The following is a 19,673-nucleotide window of genomic DNA, read 5'->3' as shown; positions in this document are numbered from 1 at the left end:
ACCGGCAAAGAACGCCGCCGGGCGCGCACGGGCCTTTGTGCGGCTTAGCTGTTTCCCGAGAGCCACGAGGGTGGAAGGGGACGCCCAGGTCTGCTGCGAGGGCGGGCGTTGGGCCCCTGGAGCGAGCGCGGGGGCGCTGGGCTGGGCCCTCTCTGCCGCTCTCGGCGCTGGCAACTTCTGGCCAATCGGGTCTGCCCCACAGGCGACGCCCCAGGCTCAAAGGGTTAAGCAGGTGTCTTGCCCGGCGAGGCGCTATTGGCCGAGGGCCGGGGCGCCACGGCCGCGGTCGCCACTCTCAGCAGAGCCAAGTTCGGTTCGCACGGCGGGTGCGGCAGCCACTCGAGCCCCGGCCGCCGGGCTCCGGCCTCCGAGCCCGGGGAGAGAACGGGAGAAGTGAACGAGATGGGGACACTGCCCCTAGCCCCAAGCGACCTTGGTCTGGGGAGGGACGCTCAAGAGGAGGGGAGCCCGAGGCCCGCGTTGAGCAGGGGTGCGTCCTCCATCTCGCAACTTCTGTCCCGCCTCGTGAGCCGGAAGAATGAGGGAGGAAGTAGGGCGACAGGGGGTCCTGGGCAGGGGGTGGGGGAAACGATCCCTTCTCACCGCCAGTACTCAATAGTCGGGCGAGAAGGAGTGCAAATTGTCATGAAAAAAGCAAAACACAAGCATCCCTCTTCACCCTCTAAGGCACACCGATGTAACAATGTGGAGAAGTAACTGGGAGACACGGAGAAATAAATGCACGTGTTTTCTCTTTTTGTTTCCCTGGTGGTTGGAATTTGCAGAGCTCTTCTCGTTATGGACGCTAATTTATTCATTTCAGCGTTGGAAAGGGGCTTATAAAGATGGGTCATCGGGGGTCACACCCGGCTACCTCTAGCTGGACCTATAGTTCCCACTTCTCAAGTTAGTCCAAGACCAAACCGCCTGCCCACAAGGAACGAGCAGAGTCCCTTCTTATAAAGGGAACAAACTCTGCATTGCACAAAAGCGGCTTATTTTGCCCCCTCCTCCTCAGCACACGGTGCTTCCTCGATAAGCATCAAGTTCTCCAGTAGTCCAACTTGCAATTGGCAATCCTCGCGCTGCCTGGTGTGCAGTAGACGGGCAGAGAGGGGTCCCGGCTGGAAGGGGAAGCTCTGCGCCCCCATTCCTGCACACGCGGACTGAAGTCCAGGTTGCTGGAAGCTGCGGGAGGCTCGAGCCTGCTTGGATGGTGGTTATTTCTCTAGAGAAAAGAGGGGAGAGACGCGCTTCAGTCTTGCATTTTGGGTCGGAAGTGCGCGGTGTGAATGTGTGTGCGTGTGCGTGTGTGTGTGTGTGTAGAGGGGCGAGAAAGAAAGGCATCCTCCGCTGCCCGTCATTCCCTTGCACGGGCCAAGTCCTCGCCAAGCCTCCCGGTGCATCCTTCCTCCTCCACCCCCTCCCCTTCTCCCCTCAGCTGGGCTCGCGCCGCGCAGCCAGAGCAGCCAGTGAGAGCAACATCCTGGAAAGAGGGGGGAGCACCAGCGCCCCCCCAAAAAGGAAAAAGGCCCCACCCTGACACGTTTTGCTGTTTGCAAGTCCCTCGCACGCCCCCCGCACCTCCTCCTAGCGCCCGCGGCCCCGCCACCCCAGCCCGCTGCGCGCACATCAAAGCGCCTCTCCGCCGCGCACAGTGGCCGCGGCTCACTAATGGGATTGCAGGCTGGTGCCTGGCTCCGTCGCTGCCACCGCCGCTGCTCGCCCTGCTGCTGCAGCCGCCGCCGGAGCCCGAGTCCTAACCCCCGCCAGTCCTCGCCCAGAGCCGCCGCTCCCGGGGATCGAAACCGCGGCGATGATCCGAATCTTTCCGGATTTCAGCGTGCAGGTGACGGCCGCGGCGGCCGGCGGGGCGGCCGCGGGGGTGCCGGCCAGCGCTGGCATGGGGAGGGCCGGCGCCGCGGCCAACGGCACCCCGCAGAACGTCCAGGGCATCACCTCCTACCAGCAGCGGTGAGTAGTCCCGCCTGGGTTGGGATAGTGCCTCCGCCCCGGGGTGCTGGGTGGGACACTCTTTGCCTCCTGTTTTATGCGTTACAACACACATGCACATCGCCAGGGCTCACTTTGCTTGCTCCTCGTTCTACAGATGAGAAAGAAAAAAATAATTCACAATTCGGACTGAAAGGCACTCCAGTGTATTGGCGAAGTGAAATCTTCCATTGCCCTCTGCCTGGCCCCAAATCCAGAGCCTCAGCTCCGCGTAGCCAAGGAGTTGAAGCGAAGTCTGAGATATCGCACAAGGTGCTTTTGCAAAGTTTGGGATACCCGTCCCCTTCAGCGGAATTTTCTCAGTGCCTCTGCCGGCTGCGGACCCGCGCTGACGGGCAGCCAGGGGGCAATTGATCACTGGAGGCTGATTGATCATTTGTTTCCAAACCGTATAGGAAAGATTTTCACGTGTAGCTGTCGACTTGGAATTCTACATAGTAGTGTTAATCATGTCACCTGTTACTATAGAGAAATACAGCAGGAAATTCGAGTCTCTTCGGCACTCAAGTATTCGTCTTAAACGCATTATAATGCAAATGAATAAGATTCAGAGATGCCAGTTAGGAAGCAAATTTTACCAAGTTAGGCTAGGTGGTGAGAAGGAAGTTTTGAAGTATTGCTTGCATTTCTCCCAAACATTTATAGATTAAAAAACATATATGTATCTGGCTGTAACATTGAAATAGTAAACATTCTTTGATTCAGTTAGAAAAGAAAGGGAAAATTTACTGCCATCAACAGCCCTAGAACCCTAAAGTTTTTCCTTAAAGACAACTTGGGATGTTCCAAGATTTTATAAAAAATGTAATCCAGAAAAATATGTTGAAAAAAAATTAACAATGTAGTATGAAAGGCAAGCTCCCCATTTGTGGGGCTTGGTTTTTTAGTAGAAGGGAGAAAAAAAGAACACATGAAAGTGTGAAATTCAATATTTGTGTTTCCCAGATTGCACACGATTAAACAGCTGAGAGATTTGCCAATGGCATTTAAGTTAAAATATACACAATGCATAATTCAAATAACAGTTCCTATTTTTACCTTGTATTTCAAACTTCATTGATTTGAGAACCTTTGATTTGAACCAACAGTGTTTAAACTGAAAAGGTTAAGATAATCTATCACTGCCATATTTTGTGCCTTCTAACCAATGGCCCAGCGACCAGAGCAGATTTTGCATTATAACACTGTTTTCCAAGCTGATGCCCAGTATTGCAAATATTCTTTAGAAGACCTCCTTATATGCTGAGTACTGTAAGAAGTTTTAAAGTCTTGAAAATAATGAAAAAACAGGCTACTCCTTGTCAAAGATAATTTTTATTTATAATATTTTAGTCTCTTTTTACTTCAGTGATTACAAGAATCTTTAATACAAAAAATCTGGAAATCTTGAAACATAAAGGACTAGAAAAGAATTAGATTTTTCCTTTTCATGTTTCAGGTGTGTTTTCTTTTGTCACTTATAAAACATATAAATGACAATAGAACCTGGCGGTCACTTTAACTAGAATGTGCAGGCAATAGTCAAAATAATCTGGTCTGTGAAGTAGGGAGTCAAGGGTCAGAAATGTCAGATGGCCTTCGGATGATTTCAGGGACCTCTGGGGAACTCCAACAAATGGTTAAGATATAAACTGGGCATAAAGGCAGTTATAAATTTTCCTTTAGGTTTGCTCTCAGAGTGTTGGTGTCCTTCACTATGAAGATCTTTCCAGGGCCAATTTCCCCACCAGTCAGGAGCATCCAGGGGTAATCCTCCATAGTTCCCCACTCTAATATTGAAAGATGCACTGATACCTTCCACCTTCATCTTTGAATTTGGGCCACTTAATCAAGTCTCTGAATCCCACTGTGGTTCTAACGACTAAAGTTTTAAAAATAATCCAACTGTAAACTTGAACCTTGGGATGTATTATTCCCCTCTCTTTTTTAGGTTCTGTTAGATTGACAGAAGAGAGGGTGCCAGCTGTGAAAAATGTATAGCCTTCTTTGCTTTTGTTCCTCAGACATGATGACACCTGTTACTGCTTTTAATTTTAGTTAATTTGGGGACAGTAGAGTGAGTCTTGTGGGGCAAGGTTATTGTCAAGTGTTTAAGGGAGGGTGTGTGTCTCCAGGCCCCTGTCCTCTGATGCTTCATCGGGAATGTAGGCCACTAACATGGGAGGCTTTAGGGGCACTGAGGAGCTGACTTAATTTCCACCTCAAGACCTAGATGTTTGCTAAAGTGAATGGTGACACATCATTTTACCAAAAAGCTATTTTTGTGTTAAGTAGGTTTGGGGAGTCTAATGAGGGAGTGAGTGGGGTTTTTTTCAAGCAAAGAGTGGCCTGTTTGGCAGAACACCAGCTTCTCTCACTTATCATCTTTGGGCAGAAATGCCCTAGGCTGGCTGTCCTGGAGCCAAAACTTCTAATCCGCCACTTTGTCCCCTCCCTTCTTGCCCATGTATATCTTGTACTCAATACTCTTCACATAGTTCATTCTTCAATCACTCTCATCTTCTACCTGTAGAGTATGTTCCAAAGAGAACTCAGACATCGTCATGCAGATTAAACACCTCTGCCATGAGGAACACGTATGTTTTCAAAGTTTCCAACTCTCAGTTCCACGTTCCTGGAATAGTAGGACTGAATGGGACCCCTTTTCAGGACTATTTTTTTCTTATGCTTGATGTAAAATGCAAAGCGTCATATAGGACTGATGTTTTCTGTCTGGCTCTTTCACTTAGTCCAGGAGGGTATGCTTGGAGATGCTATTTTCCTGGATGACACATGACTGACCCAAGTCATCTGCCTAAAAAGATGCCCACAGCAGGCAGAGTGGTTTAGTGGAGAGAAAGCTCTAACCAGGGTCTACCCCAGGTGATGGCATTCCAGTATTGGCCCTGAACTAAGAGGCCCTTTCTCCAGGCCTCACTGAGCTGTAAAATGGGGATCCCAGAGGTCCACAGTCCGGTCTGGTACCAGGCATCAGGAGCCCACTGGGGAGAGGCATTTGTATCTAACTGCGCTTACACTCCTGGGGATTCACCTGTGCACTGCGGGATCTGCAGATATGTAAATGCGTGAAAACTGCAGATGCTCCGGCTTTGGAAACGCTGCTGAGTGCCCGAGCCATCAGGTGTCGGTGGCTCTTCGGGGCCCGCTGGCTTGGCCAGCGCACTCCCCACCCGCGTTTGTTTCCGCTGTCTCCGAAGGTGCGCCCGGGACGGCGTCCTGCCCGAGGCCACTCCAGTGCCCTCCAATTCCTCTCCATTTTGATACTCCCGAGAAGGCAACTGTTCGAAACTGCAACTGAGTGGCGTTGTTGCGCCGGCAGCCGAGCTCCCCAGTCCCTCAACGAGAGAGAGAGAGAGAGAGAGAGCGAGAGAGAGAGAGCGAGAGAGCGAGAGAGAGAGAGAGAGAGAGAGAGAGAGAGAGAGAGAGAGAGAGACGGAGAGCGAGCGAGCGAGCGAGCGAGCGAGCGAGCGAGGATGAGACCGAGGGAGAGAGAGGAAGGAGAGGGAGAGAGGGACAGGAAAGAGAAGGGGGGTGTGGTGTCTGCGTGCGAGAGAGCGCTCTGGAGCAAAGCAGCTGGAAAATGCCCAGAAATACTTTCACAGCGGTCAAGCCGGGAACCCCCGGCGTGTCCTCCCCCTCCCCGCCCCTCAGGCCTAGGCCCCGACCGCCCCCCGCCGGGAGGGTGTGCGCCCCACCTGCCACCGGCCCGCTCCGGGGGGCGGGGGCGGCCGTGGGGGTGTGGCGGCGCGCGAGGTGAGAACCCGGAGGCGGCGGGGCCCGGGCCGGGGTGTCCGCGGGCCCGCGCTGCAGCCCCCCCGCCGCCGCCTCCCCCTTCGCCGCCGCCGGTCGCCTGTCTCCGCGCTGGGCATGCCTCGGGAGCCGGAGCGGCCCGGGCCGCGGCGGCTCTGCGGCGCATGGACGGCGGCGGCGCCGGGCGGGCAGGGGGAGGAGAAGGCGCCGGCGGCGGAGGAGGCGGCGACCTGCGGCGAGAGGCACCGGCGGCGCGAGGGGACGGCCGGCCGCCGGCGAGGCTCCGGCCCCACTACTTTTCCGTAGCCTCCCGCCGCAGCAGCACGGCCGCCGCCGCCGCCGCCACGGCCACGGCCGCCGCCCGCCGGGCCGCCGCTGAGCGCCGCGCACGCCCGCACTCACTCCCGCCACCCCACGCACACGCACACCCCCGCCCTCCCCACGCCCCCCGCCCCGGGAGGGGGGAGAGAGGCAAAAAGTAAGAGAGGAAAAAAAATAGCAGGAAGATGGCGCCCACCAAGCCCAGCTTTCAGCAGGATCCTTCCAGGCGAGAACGGTAACACTTTTCTGTTTATTGAACCTGCAGCTCGGCAGCTACCGCCGCCGCCGCCGCCGCCGCCGCCGCCGCGGTGGCGGGGCCGCTCCGCAGTCCTCCTCCAGGGCCGCGGGCCCGTGGGGCCCCGGCTGCCGGCTGCGCGCCCGCCCGCGGTCCCCACGCGCATTGTCCGCCGGCGGCGGCTGCGGCAGCGAGCGGGCTCCGGCGGCGGCGCCGGGCTCTCCGAGCAGTCGCACCTCCTCGGCTCGCCGAATAGAGTGACTCGCTGACAAAAAAAAAAAGAAATAAAGAAAGAAAGAGAGAAACAAACAAAAAAGAGAAGGAGTCGCCGTGTGCCGGGGAGCCGCGGCGAGGGTGGGGGCCGGGGATCCCCGGGGCCGCGGCAGGTCCCTTGGCAGCTGCTCTCGAGGAAGGAATGAGGCTGGGGAGGGGGAGAGAAGGCAGGCGGGCAGGAGGAGGAGGCGAGGCGGAGGCCGGGGGCGGGGAGCGCGAGCTCGCGCCAGGCCCGGACTGGGTCGCGGACGGGCTGCCTCCGCGCGGAGATGCTAGGCCTGGCCGGGCGGGAGAGGCGCGCGGTCGCTGCCTGCCGGCCGCGCGGACTGCGCCCCCAGCTCAGCAACTTGTGGGTCCCCTGCTTCTCCTCCCGCTCTCATCTTGCCCTCCTCCCACTCCCCCACCCCCCTAGAAAAAGAAAAATAAAGAAGCAAACCCTCAAGTCCAAATAAGCAAGCAAGCAGTGAAATCCAAAATCTGCCAACAGTTGGAGCATCTATGCCCCGTTAGTTACTGTTTGGGGAGCTGTGTTTTAAAAAGTTCCTGGTGAGAATTGCGTATTCAGGCAAGGGGCTCAGCCGAGCATGTCTGTTTGAAGTTAGTTAAAACTAAAGCCAAGGGAAAAGGGAGTTTGTATTCAAAATATCCTTAACCTTCCTGCGAGAAAGGCATTGTTAGATTTCAGGGTAACTGAGCACCCCACCCCATCCCCTTCCCCACGTGATATTAACTCCTGCTGTCCAGCCAGCCTACTTTGTTCGAAACCCTATTTGTTATTAATTGGCAGCATTAATGACAGTAATTGCGTATAGCATATTGGCTTGAGCAAAGTATCTTCTTTCTGTCTCAGAGGAGGAAATGGTCAGTAGGAAGTATGAAATGTTTCGATTGTTTCATGAGGAAAACAAATGCAGTCTGATATTGACACCCCACCCCTTCGGCCCCTAAACAGAGAGAGATACTTGCTTTCGCCCCAGGCTTAAGTGAACTTGAAAAGATGAGCAAAGTCCGTAGTTGGAAGATTTAATTATTCTTGCATGGACAGTTTTAGTTTTGATATAACATAGCATTTAATCTATAGGTTACATCACTAGAAGGTAGGGAATGTTTAAACAAGCTATTCATGTAAGAAGCTTCCATTGAATCATTGCTTGTTTCCTCCACACAACAGGGACCGCAGAACTGTAGGATTAAGGAAATAAGTTTGTTAAGTAGGTACATAATTGACTAATTCTAAACTGTAGATAATTTCTATAGAAATCATATACCTGAGAATAAATCATACATAATCCAGTTTTTAATGATGTTAAGTGAGTATAGCTTTAACTATTTGACAACTCGTATAGCTCAAACGAACATTTAGTATTAGTGTTTTATGAAGAATTACATATTAAGTACACTTATAGATAGAAGAACTGCTTCTCAGGGCATTGTGCAACACTTTTAATAATTACTTTTTATTTAACCTGATAGTGAATACTCTCCGAAACTAGAACTAGTTTGTAATTGATTCCCTCACTACCTCTCTCCCTTCTTCCTCCTCCTTCCCTGGTTCTGTTGGTAGTAAGTGTATTTACTGGGATGGCCCCAGTAATCTCTCCAGCAGAGGCCTATTTGTGTGCCATTTTGGGAATTTCTCTGAGATAGGAATCTTGAAGATAGAATTAATTTCTAGAGGAAACTTCACAGCCTGTGCATGAGCGCGTTCTTTATCACCTGTCTCCATTTGGCATTCGAAGAAGGTAAATCAAAGTGCGTGATTTGTTATTCTGCTCCACTTGAGAGCTGAACTAAATAACACTTGGTCTGAAATTCTGATTGAAGTTGTAGGCGGATATACCGTATTTAATTTAATGCCCCTTAATAGCATCTTCTTGTTCGGCTTGGATGCTGTCATTTTAAAGGTTGGATCTGAGAAGGTTTTAACCTGTAGGGAGAGGAAGGAGTAATAATGGGTAGGGGGCAGAAGGAGCAATATAGGGGAAAGAAAGGGGTTATAAACGAAATGTTCCCAACAGTAATAACCACCAACTTGGGCGGTTATCCAGACAGTTGCTTTATGCCCAGAGGGTTCACTTTGTTATTAGGGTTTTAAATGCTCTTAACACTTTAAGTGTAAACATTACACTTGTTAGTTGATTTGGTTTTGTAATGACAAATGGGAAGTCAGAGAGTTTGTTCAAGAGGGGTTGTTTTAGGTAGTTACTGGTTTCAACTAAGTAGAGTCATTTCACCTTCATGAGCACTTTGTGTCTGGAACTTGTTGGTTAGTAGTAGTAGTTCTCTGTCATGGTTGAACACAAATATGTTTATAAAAGATAACTTACTATGGACATGCTCTACGTGATATCCTCACATTTATTTAAAAAATGGTTTCCAAATAATTGATTTCATATAGGCATTTATGGACACTGTTCTTTAGTGCTTTTCAAATATACCAGTAATCAAATACAGAAAAAAATACATCTTTTGAATTGTCTTGTTTATTTATGAATATCTGACATGAGTTTTATAATACAGTACAAAAGTCATTTCCATCTAATAATGTTTACAGAGTAGATTTTGGAAAAGGAAGCTTTTTCTTGATAATATCTTTGCTTGCTAGCTAGTACTCAAATTTTTCTGCCTCACACGCACAGCAAGTGTCTCGTTAGAGCTAATAGGACAAGGTAAAAACCTTGTATATTTAAACTTGTTTGATTCTTCTTTAAGCTCCAAGACTGCAAATTATATAGCTACCACAGAGTTTTTCCACTATGTGGATGTATAACCAAGAAAATGAGACTGACAGCGTGTCAGGCAGGTGATATGCCTTGCTGGTTTGCAAAGCATATTCCAGTAGCATAGGGCTTTGGGTTTAAAAACTAAAGGTGTTGGTGAAGACTTTCTTGGAGGTATTTCTTTCTACAGTGTGAGCTTCAACACAGAGTGATAAATGATGATATGCGTTGTCTAACACTTGCTTATATATAAATAGCTCCACAAGATTGCTTAAATGATAATCGAAAATATGAAATAGGATGGCCTTCATATCACAAGGCCAAGGGTCTACAAATGGAAAAACTGAAATAATGAAATATTTCCAAGGCAACAGACTGTCAACAAGAACTGTAATGCATGGGCATATCATAGAGCCACCAGAGAGGATATTAGATTGTATAGCTCTGGAGCCAGAAGTTATAATGACCTTTATTATGTAGGACCCTCCCACATGACCACATCCTTTCATATTTCCAATTTCTGACTTATGAATTGAGAGACATAGAGTAACTCTGAATCTGTAATATGCCAATTACTAGATTTGGTTTATTACAATGAGCAAACTTGAATTCAACATTATTTGATGCTTTTGGTTTGAAAAAGAAAGTGATATGAGGTATTTTCAGCACCTAGTGGTATATTAAGTGAAGTTTTCATCTCTGTGTCTTTATGTATTCTTAAAAATATGATTTATATTTTTGACTAAAAGGTATGTGAAATAATCTCTCACTGATGAATGGTAAGCATTATATTGCAGTTTAAATGTAATCTACATATTGGAACAGCTTGATATTTTTAGTGATACAAAGTTTGATTTTTCCCTGAAATTCTTCTACACAGTGGTTGCCCCTACAATATACCTATTTTATGGGAGTTCCAGAATTTCCATGAAGCCCTGAACTCCTTTGCTATGCCCCAGATCATAGTCTGGAACCCACTGGCATGTTAAAATTGCATCTGTTTGAAATGGGCCTAATGTCCAGGATCCCCTGCTCTGTAGCAAGGTTTTCTATGACAGGATGTATGTATGTATGTATGTGTGCACGCACATGCGTGTGTGTGTATATATAATTATACACATATGCATACCTTGGGAAAGCAGCAATTTTGGGGAAAGATTTAGGTAGTGTGGTTTTTATTTAGTTATTTTTAAGCTATAGAACTTATTTGTGGGGGATATGTCACAAAGATTCCTAAATTACTCCTAGTGATGTTTTCCCCTGTAAACATCCTTAAGTGCTTTACTATTAATAATGACCCCAGTGTAAACTTTAGACAGTCTGTTTTTGTTTTCTTATTTTTTCTATGATTCTTGGGGTCTTCTTCCTTATGCAGAATGCCATTTACTCAATTTAAAGAAAATTAAGCACACGTGAGAGCAGAACTTGCCCCTCCCCGATTATGTGTATGCTCACATGGCCACTTTTTCTACATTGTAGCATTTCACCATTTGAATAAACTTTAAAAAAATTCTGTATTAGTATTGGTGTTGTATAGACATTCCTGAACTGCTTACAGTGAATAAGGCTGAAACTTAGTAGAAGAGTTAATGTGTTGAAAATTTGAGTTGATTGAATATTAATTAAAAAATTTAAATGCTACCAAAGGTGCACATTATGTAGCAAGTGAAACTTTAAATATTTAAATCTGTACTATGATTAGGTAAGAACTTCCAGAATTTATGGGAACATTCAGTTATGTTTGCTTTGCATTTAATGATGTTAGTATTTTCACAGTAAATAGTGCCTTTTTTTTTCTCTCATTGGGCAGTGTAATAAACCAACTGTAACTGAATGGTATTTTTACTGCACTGGGCCCTATTAGTGTGAATAGGATGTTTGCACTATTAAGTTTGATAGAACCTTACATAGTGAGAATAATTTGTAGTAATATAAGTAATACTACAGTGTATAGGATATGGCTTAGTAAAAATAAAGTGATGACCACTGTATCTGAAATGACTAGGGGAGTGACAAGATTAAACAACACTTGAGGTTGTCTGCATACATTGCTAAAGCATAATGGTTTGGTGCATTTATTGGAATACTTGTGATCTTGTGTACAAAATCATTAGAAGCAAGATGAAACCTGCGTATTACTGTGGCACAAAGTGCTCATGGCCCTTGACTATAATTATTGCTTGGTTAGTTCACTCAGCTTTATTTATTGAACCTCTACTATGCATCCTCATGGCTTGTGTCAGGGATTGTAGTGAGTAATATACCCTGTAAGAGCAGTTGCTCTGGCTATAGACTTGGCCTTGTATTAGACATGCAGAATATTAGAGAGAGCCAAAAAACACCCTTTTCTAAAGAGTAGGAAGTATGGAATTCATAAAAGTATAAATAAGGCTCTTAGTCTCTTTTAACTTCTGTTCTGGAGGTACAGGTTTTTCAGCCTATAAAATATTTAAATAATAACTGTAATATTATTAGAGGTTCTTGGAAGAATGAAAGAAAGTGTAATTATAGTAATTATTTATAGTAATTATATATAGTAAGTGAAATTATAGCAAATTTTGGAAAAGATCTCTGATGGGATTTAAACATAAAAATAAGTCATATATGGTAATAATAAACATTTATTGGACACCACCATGTGTCAGACCCTGTATTAAATACTTCTCAGTACTTTTGTCACTCATTTCCCCACTGCCCATGAGGGAAGTCCTAACATTCCCATTTATGGATGAGAAAATAGAGGCTGTTGTTTCCAAGGAAGGTAGTAGAGTACAGATTGAATTCAGGTTTGTCTCTGTAGAAATGTTCCTTAACCTCAGTGTGGAGGGCACTGCATTTTTGGACTCTGTGGAGTCAGGGATTTCTGACCTGGTGCCAGAGAGTTCCTGTCATAGAAATAACATGTACATTATAGGTAGTTAACTAGATCTCTGCTCCTTGGTCCTTCGTCATGTTTGTAAACAGTCAGAAATACAGCATTTATAAAGTTAGAGTAAGAATCAATATTGAAATTATTCTCACTTGACCCTTTAACATTCCAGTAGTTTTGTGGGTAGGCTCCACAGCTGTATATACTAGGGCAGAGTTTTTTACTGAATGGTTTTGGCAGAATCAGTTTGCTGTGTATATATGCCTCGTTCGTCATAGCCTATGAAGTTCTCAAGGACCTCTTGCACTGTGCTGTTATCTATGCCTATGGGTGTGCCCAAGTTCATCTAAAGATTACATTTGAGGCATTTTTATTATGTGATAGTTTTGCCACTGAGTGGGTAGGAACAACCTCGTAGAGTTTCCGAAAAACACACTTCAGTACCTAACTGTATTTCTGGGTATTGTCTTTTGAAATATGTAAGGACTCATACAAGTTGACCTCCTGCCAAATTATCTGGCACTATAATAATGACAGCAAGCATTTATATAACACCGTGTGCCAGGTATTGTTATAAGGGCTTTACATATATTAATTAACTCATTTAATTAAAAACATGTTAAAGAATGGACTATAATAAATATACAAATGATAAGATATCACTATTTACCCCACCCTGCTGGCCACCCAAGGCCCAACACACATACACACTTGTGGCATCTTCAAGAAGGGAAAGTCTTTGGTGACATTTTAATTTCTCTAATGCCAGGCATCATAGGGATTGGTCCGGCATGTTCTTTGACAAAAGTTGTACTTCAGGAGACTTTGCAGCATCTGACTCCATCACTGCTCATTGTGGGATGTATGCTAGATTTGAGGGAGCAAACAGGCATGCCACATTTATCTTCACTTTTTGGGTGTAATACTGTCAACCAAATAGCTTCTTTTAAAGAATAAAATGTATAGTAGGAATTTAAGAACTTGAAAGAACTAAAAAAGAGCGTTTGAGTATTTGTAGTTGAAAGACCTGAGTGTTTTGTTTGTGTATCTTAATTAAATATTCACTTTTACATTCAGAAAATTTCTTGTTAACATAGAGATTAGGTTACCCTACAAAATGTTGGAAAGGCCTCATTTAGAGAGATGTTTTGCTAAAATATTGAAGATAAAAAGCAGCAGTCAATAGGAAATATAAGTGAGAAATAGAGTACAAAATTTAAAACAGCATTTAGTTCATCTTAAAAGAAATTACATCTGATTACAGTATTTTCTTATCATCAATATGCTAGTGCAGAATTAAAGGGCTCTAGCTTGGGTACCTAGGTTATATATACTATAAAAACTTAAATTTTTTATCAGTTATTTTGAAAGTAGTACCACATAGCATTGTAAGAACACTTCATGGAATTATAGGTCATTTCAATAGTATCTCATTACTTATGATAGACAAGAGCTTTTTCACTTGTAAGATTTATAAAAATAATTTTATTATAAAGAAAAATTTGGTATTGGATTACATATCATCTCTGTGTAAATATAGCTGAAATCAACACACTGTTCTCCCATCAATGAATTCTCCTTTCTGCTATCATAACACTGTAGAAAAGGATACTAGTTCTAAACTTCATCCAAAAGCACTTTATTTAGAAAGATGGCAGTATTTTGGTTGGGGCAAATGGAGTGACTGAAACTGTTTGCAGAACCTGTTTCTTCAGTTCTAGAAAATGGAGACATCAATGAAAAAGGATATTTTAGTAATGAGTATGTGTTGCGCTGATTGAGGGAGCATTTTTCCTGTAAAAATAATTATTTCTCACAATCTATTTCTGTAGAACACATACATTCTGTTTATATATTTGAGTGGGATAATTTTTTTATTGCACAAGATTTCTGTATATGGTGTTTATGCTTTTTATATAAACTCTCTATAGTTATTGTTTGTAACATAACTTATATGTAAAATATAAACTAGATATCCCTTGTTTGTATATGTCTGCCTAAAAAGGGAAAAATGTTACAAAGATACCTTGAACACACAAATGTCTTACTTTAGATCAATGAAATGTAAACATACGCAATGGATTGGTGAGTTTTTTGTTTTCCTAATGCTGTAAGGAAAAGTAGGCTCATCATTTTTTTTTGCACATTTTTATTGTTCTGTGTAAATGTAATTTGTTAATCCTGTGAAATTTGTCATAGATAAATTTGCTTGGATTATCTTGTCACCACCGTATCTGCATTCTTTTGTTCATTGCTTATTCATAATTTAACAGTCTGGCAGTGAGCCTTTTTGGGATGCTCACAAAAGATATATGACCTCTACCAGCTGCTACTATAACCTGCAGAATGCACAGCAAGACATTAGAAACGTGAGGATTCCTCTACTGATTAAAGTGCTCTTCATTTAAACAGTCTGTTCGTAAGAATCTCAGGAATCTCTTGCTACCAGCAGTTTTGATTATTTTTTTTTGTCTCGCTAACAGAATTAATTCTAACAATTGAATCTTCATTTGGTATGAATTTTTCAGATTATCCAAAGGAAGTTAATTTCCTGAATGCTGTTCCTTCTTTATAACTAAATACTTAAAAATTTGTATTTGGGGATGTTAAAGTTATTCAGGAATGGTTTAATTGGGCAAGGAAGAATGGAGAATGGAGTAGCTATATCACATCTCAATCTTAGAAGAAATGGTTGGTTTAATGCCACTTGAAAACAAGCACTCTACAGTTTATACTCTAAACACCCCATTTATGTAGTATGTGGCAGACATTAAAAATAGAATGTTACTTGAAGTGTAACCACATCTTTAGGTTTTCATTATTCTGAATTAGTTTAGCATATGAATTTATTCTCATCCCCCCACCCCCCGCCCTCTCAAGAAATCAGCAGATCAGTTTATGAGTAGTGGCTAGTTTTTGCCTCTCTTCTGTGCAGGCATATGATTACAGTTCAAAATAATTCATTGCTAATCCATGCAGTATTGGTTCATCTCCATCACTCTGTTCTGTGATTAGAGCCTCAGGCCTGCTGCCTCGCTTTCTGCCCTGATTTCCTTTAACTGCAACCCCTTGTTTTAATATAGTCCTGTAGTCACCATTCTCCTACTAGCCCCTCTCCATTCCTCATATATATCGATTTCAGTAGATTAATATTTATTTGAAGCTATTTTTCAGACTTTGTGAAAAATGTATTCATTTCTTACTGTGAATCTTCATCTAAAGGGAGGGGGGAGAGGGAAGATGTGGGACTTAGGTATTCAACTCTTCTTGGAAAGTAAAGCTATTTTGCTCTGCCAGCCTTTATTCTTTGCTGTGGTCAATGTTTGTTCTCTATACACATATCAGGACCGTTGGTTTCCTTGGAAAAAATTTTTAGGCAGATTAAGCTACAATGTTGACAGTTAACTCTTGTTTGCAACAGTTCTAAAATGGCTTTCTGTATTTTCTAAGTACACACTGTAGTCAGTACAGTCACCGTAATATACATTGATCAGCTTGCCCTGGGCATTTCTAGACAGCACACAAAGTTATCATTTTCCTTAACATCAAAATTTGCCTATTTTACCAGAAGGTCATCTAACAGATTTTTAAAAGACTTTGTTTCAGATCTCAGTAGTCCTGTGTTCCTTTTAATAATTACTTTCGTCTCATTGTAGCCGTGTGTTTGAAAGTGTAGGTCAATGAGGATGATTGCATTCAGAATTTCATGATCTGTGTAGTGGAACAAATTGAAAGCAAAGCCTGTATCAATCACTGTGAAGGGAGGGTTAATTGTTACCGCTTCTCAAGCCTCTGGACAGATAAACCAGTAATGAAATACTTATTGCTCTGATATGTGAATGCTAAAGGATGAAACAATGGAAACAGAAGCAGTCTTCAGAGATAACTGGAGGGAAGTATGGAACTGTGTACTGCAGTAACTCTCTTCAAAGTAATATTGTTATTTTAGCCTCCTACCCATCTTTTCCTGGCAGGTTAGGGCAGTATCATATATATCATATATCAGGTTGCTAAAGCCTAATAAGAATATAAATGGATAACTCTGTTAAAAAAAAAAGTACCATCCTCTGTTTTATATGAACTCTATATATTTTATAAAAATAATGTTCCTGTTCCTATTTAAGGTTTTCTCCTAAAAAACTTGTGATGCTGCATATGTTAAATATTGTACATGCATAAATGGCTTGAATTCTGGAATGCTTTAAAGGATTGTTCTGTTATCTTTGAAGAGATTTTGAAATTAATGGTTCTACTGTAGACAAAAGCACAGAGGAAATTGTAAAATACATAAAGAAATAATAAAATAAGAATTAGTGTTGCAAAGAAGTCATGAGATTAAACACAGTTAACCATTTCTTCCATATGAACTTAACATTTAAACATCTGTTAGTTACTTATATGTTGAAATATATGCAAAAATATTTAGCTAAATTGAAGTCTTAGGCCCATGACAATCATCTCAACACAGTGGGTAGTTCTGAAAATTAATGAGAATGATAATACTGTAAAGACTGTTCCAGAGTTTGCCCAAATTCATTATCTAAGACTCTTGTTAAGAACATCTCAAAGAATTTTAACCAGGAAAATATATTAATGGTTCAAAAGCATTTTCAAAACCCTGAATTATGAAAGTATAATGGAATTATATATGCAAGAGTTATAGTTAGTAACACAGATAGCAGAAGACATTATGAAGGCATATTTTTCCATAATCTATACTGCTCTTGCATGTGGTCTCATCCATAGGGTTTAATCTTACACATTTTTTTTTTTTTTTGCTTTTAGGACAAGAAAATCAGGATCTTTTAAAACATATGACGGATTCCTTCTCATTAATGGAGGGAAACTTACAGCTGTTAAAAAGTTAGATATGTCTTTTAAGCAGTCATTTAAGATTTGATATAAACGTCTACTGATAAGCTAGAACATTCTTAACAAAAAGAAAGAACTGAACCACATCTTTATATTTGTCTTCAGAATGTTAAGAATTTCCCAAGGGCTATTACTGTGCAGTACTGAAGGGTGTGGCGTAGCAACTTAAACAAATGATTGGTGCATAGCCCTTCCTATGACAGTAGCACCATCCTCTGGCTAATGTCATTTTGTAGATTATAAAAAATAACTGTAATAGTGATGCTATAACATCCCCCAATCAGGATATTTAAACTGGTACTGAAATATGCTAGGGCATGTCAGTAGAGAGCTCCAAAAATCAAGCTGTACCAAAGGGTGTCAACTTCAGTGTACAATGAAGGCAGGCAGAAGGCAAGGTCCGTTATTCAACAGTAGATGTCTATTAAGACAGGACCCCATAATATTGAGATTGTCAGGGCAATACATTATGAATTACTATTGGTTACTTGCTTGTTGGTATTAGAATAGCAGGTAAAATGACATAAATCCTGCTCACTGGTGTCAGTCTTTCATTATCTTTACAGGAAGTTGTTCTCTACCCAGGTTCTCTAACTGTTTAGAGCCAACTTCTTCATTTCTATATGGGGTTGCTAACGTTTCCTTCCAGCTACAAATATGACTGCATGATTTAAATTACATGGATATATGATACAAAACAATGAGTTGAAGTCTATGGTGGATTTTTTTTCCTGATGGTATTAACACTTACAAATACTCCGTATTTATAAAACTGTTAAATGAAGTTTTTAAGTTAAATGTGGTACTTATTATGCAGCTTCAGTCAATAAAATATAGGATATTTAAGTACTTTTCTTTTATGAAAACATCTTTGAAAGGAAACTTCATACTGCAAGAATGTCCAGAGGGAAATTGCAGTGGAAGCAATAGGCTGTATTAAGTTATATTTTAAAGTGATATATTATGCACATGGCTCAATGTAGCACTAAAGAAAAACACTGAAAGTGTTTAGTGATAAATACATTTGTTGGTTAAATTCAGTCAAGACAGCAGAACAACTCTGGAAATATTTGAAAACCAGATGGTATGCTACGTAGAAGGAGGTTAACAATGTAATGTTTTATGGGCAGGCCAGACTAGGTGAATGACTGATCTCTGAAAATTTTGTGTGTCCCTAAAACATTTACAAAGGAGTAAATTTATGTGGAGAGATATTTGCCCAAGCCACAACAATTATTTATTTCTTTACAACCCTGTTTTTCAAAGGAGCTTTCTTCTAATTCATCTTTCCTACTTGTAAAGGTGAACTGATTTAGTGTTTGTAGTGTGGACAGATTAAATATTTATGATTGAATAAGATTTCTTCATAAATACTTCTAAAATAGATGTATTATTTAGTCACTGGTTTATTGTTTTCTTTGAAAACTTCTAGTTGATATCAATAGATATTGCAAGTATATTCTTATGAGATAATTAACTTTTTTGCCTGATTTCCATATGTATGCTGATCATCTATACATTATCTGTAGTTTAAGAGTACTTTATCCCCTAAAACCTAGTCTATGCTTAATGGTCAGTAATAATTTAACACATAATAAAAGTATCTTTTCCCTAAAAATGCTGTTCTTCAAAAGGTAATTTTCCATTTTTTCTATTATGAAAATACTCAGAAAAATAAGAAGCCATGGTATAATGTAGACTGGACTTCTTAGCTTCTTTCTTTCCCTCTCACTCATTAAAACCCTATTTTCTCAAAGCTCATTTTGGCTAGTTGTTAGAAGATAATATGATTAGAACAATTTACAGTTAGGAGTGAAGTTTATTTTCATTTTTAAAAGCAGCAAATAAGAACAAACAAATTTTAAATCAATAGAACAGGAAGCATCTTAAGTATGCCCTTGCCGGTCTCTTGATATTATGCATATATACCTCTTTCCAAGAGGTACATTAGTTGATGCTTTGAAATACCTTTTCTGAAAATCTAACATCTCAGTGTTACCATTTTAGAAATAATATGTTGATTTTCTCATTTATGTAGAAAAATGGGTATATACCATGATCTAGGTTAAACACATGCTGACATGCTGTATGTATTTTCACTGGTAGCCACTTTTTTTGTCTAGTTTAAAGTTTCTCACTGTGGTAAGAGCTACCATCAAATAAAGACATTAAGAAATGGGTGGTATGTTGTAACACCTAGGTCGGAAAGTCTACTCAGTGCTGAAATAGAATTTAAATGTAGAATTTATAGATGGCTAAAGTGTTCTTTGTAGAAAGGAATCCAGAGTGGATGTTTAGACTTAGGTTGAATGCAACTGCATTTTTTCCTGCAGTTTTTCCATTTCTCCACCTCACTGGCCTGCATCATTATGTTTTTCCCTTTCCTGTACCCATTCCTCACCCCATATGGGCCTAGTTGACATTATCAGTCCCTTCCTATATATTGACTTTTAATACCTTCCATGGTATTGAGTCACAAGATCCAGCCTCTTTCTTGCTTCTTCGGCAGTTGGGTTCCTTTACCAAGACTTGTTCCAAGGGCAGATGTTACCATTCAGCTGTATTTTGCTGTTATTCATTTGTGAGCAGCATCTGTTCCATATATGGTCACAAAGACTTT

The 19,673-nt window shown here is 42.2% G+C and overlaps 1 protein-coding gene across 11 annotated transcripts in view; it reads left to right on the top strand.

Moving 5' to 3' along the window:
- Positions 1-1,460: 1,460 nt before the first annotated feature.
- The window catches only part of NPAS3 (neuronal PAS domain protein 3), an 877,558-nt gene continuing 859,345 nt past the window's right edge, over positions 1,461-19,673 (top strand). For 7 of the 11 annotated variants that reach the window (XM_073211373.1, XM_073211372.1, XM_073211379.1 and 4 more), the window contains exon 1: positions 1,462-1,974. In XM_073211373.1, the coding sequence (XP_073067474.1) occupies positions 1,817-1,974 (158 nt within the window). In that variant the 5' untranslated portion in view covers positions 1,462-1,816. Of the gene's footprint in view, positions 1,975-6,205; positions 6,320-19,673 lie in introns of those variants that run through there. The other 4 variants (XM_073211377.1, XM_073211382.1, XM_073211381.1 and 1 more) reach the window with 4 other exon arrangements.

The sequence above is a fragment of the Manis javanica genome, chromosome 8 (genome assembly GCF_040802235.1).
Source record: "Manis javanica isolate MJ-LG chromosome 8, MJ_LKY, whole genome shotgun sequence".
Classification (NCBI taxonomy): Eukaryota; Metazoa; Chordata; class Mammalia; order Pholidota; family Manidae; genus Manis; species Manis javanica.
Note: the sequence above shows the minus strand (reverse complement) of the source record. Positions and strands in the feature narration are given on the sequence as shown.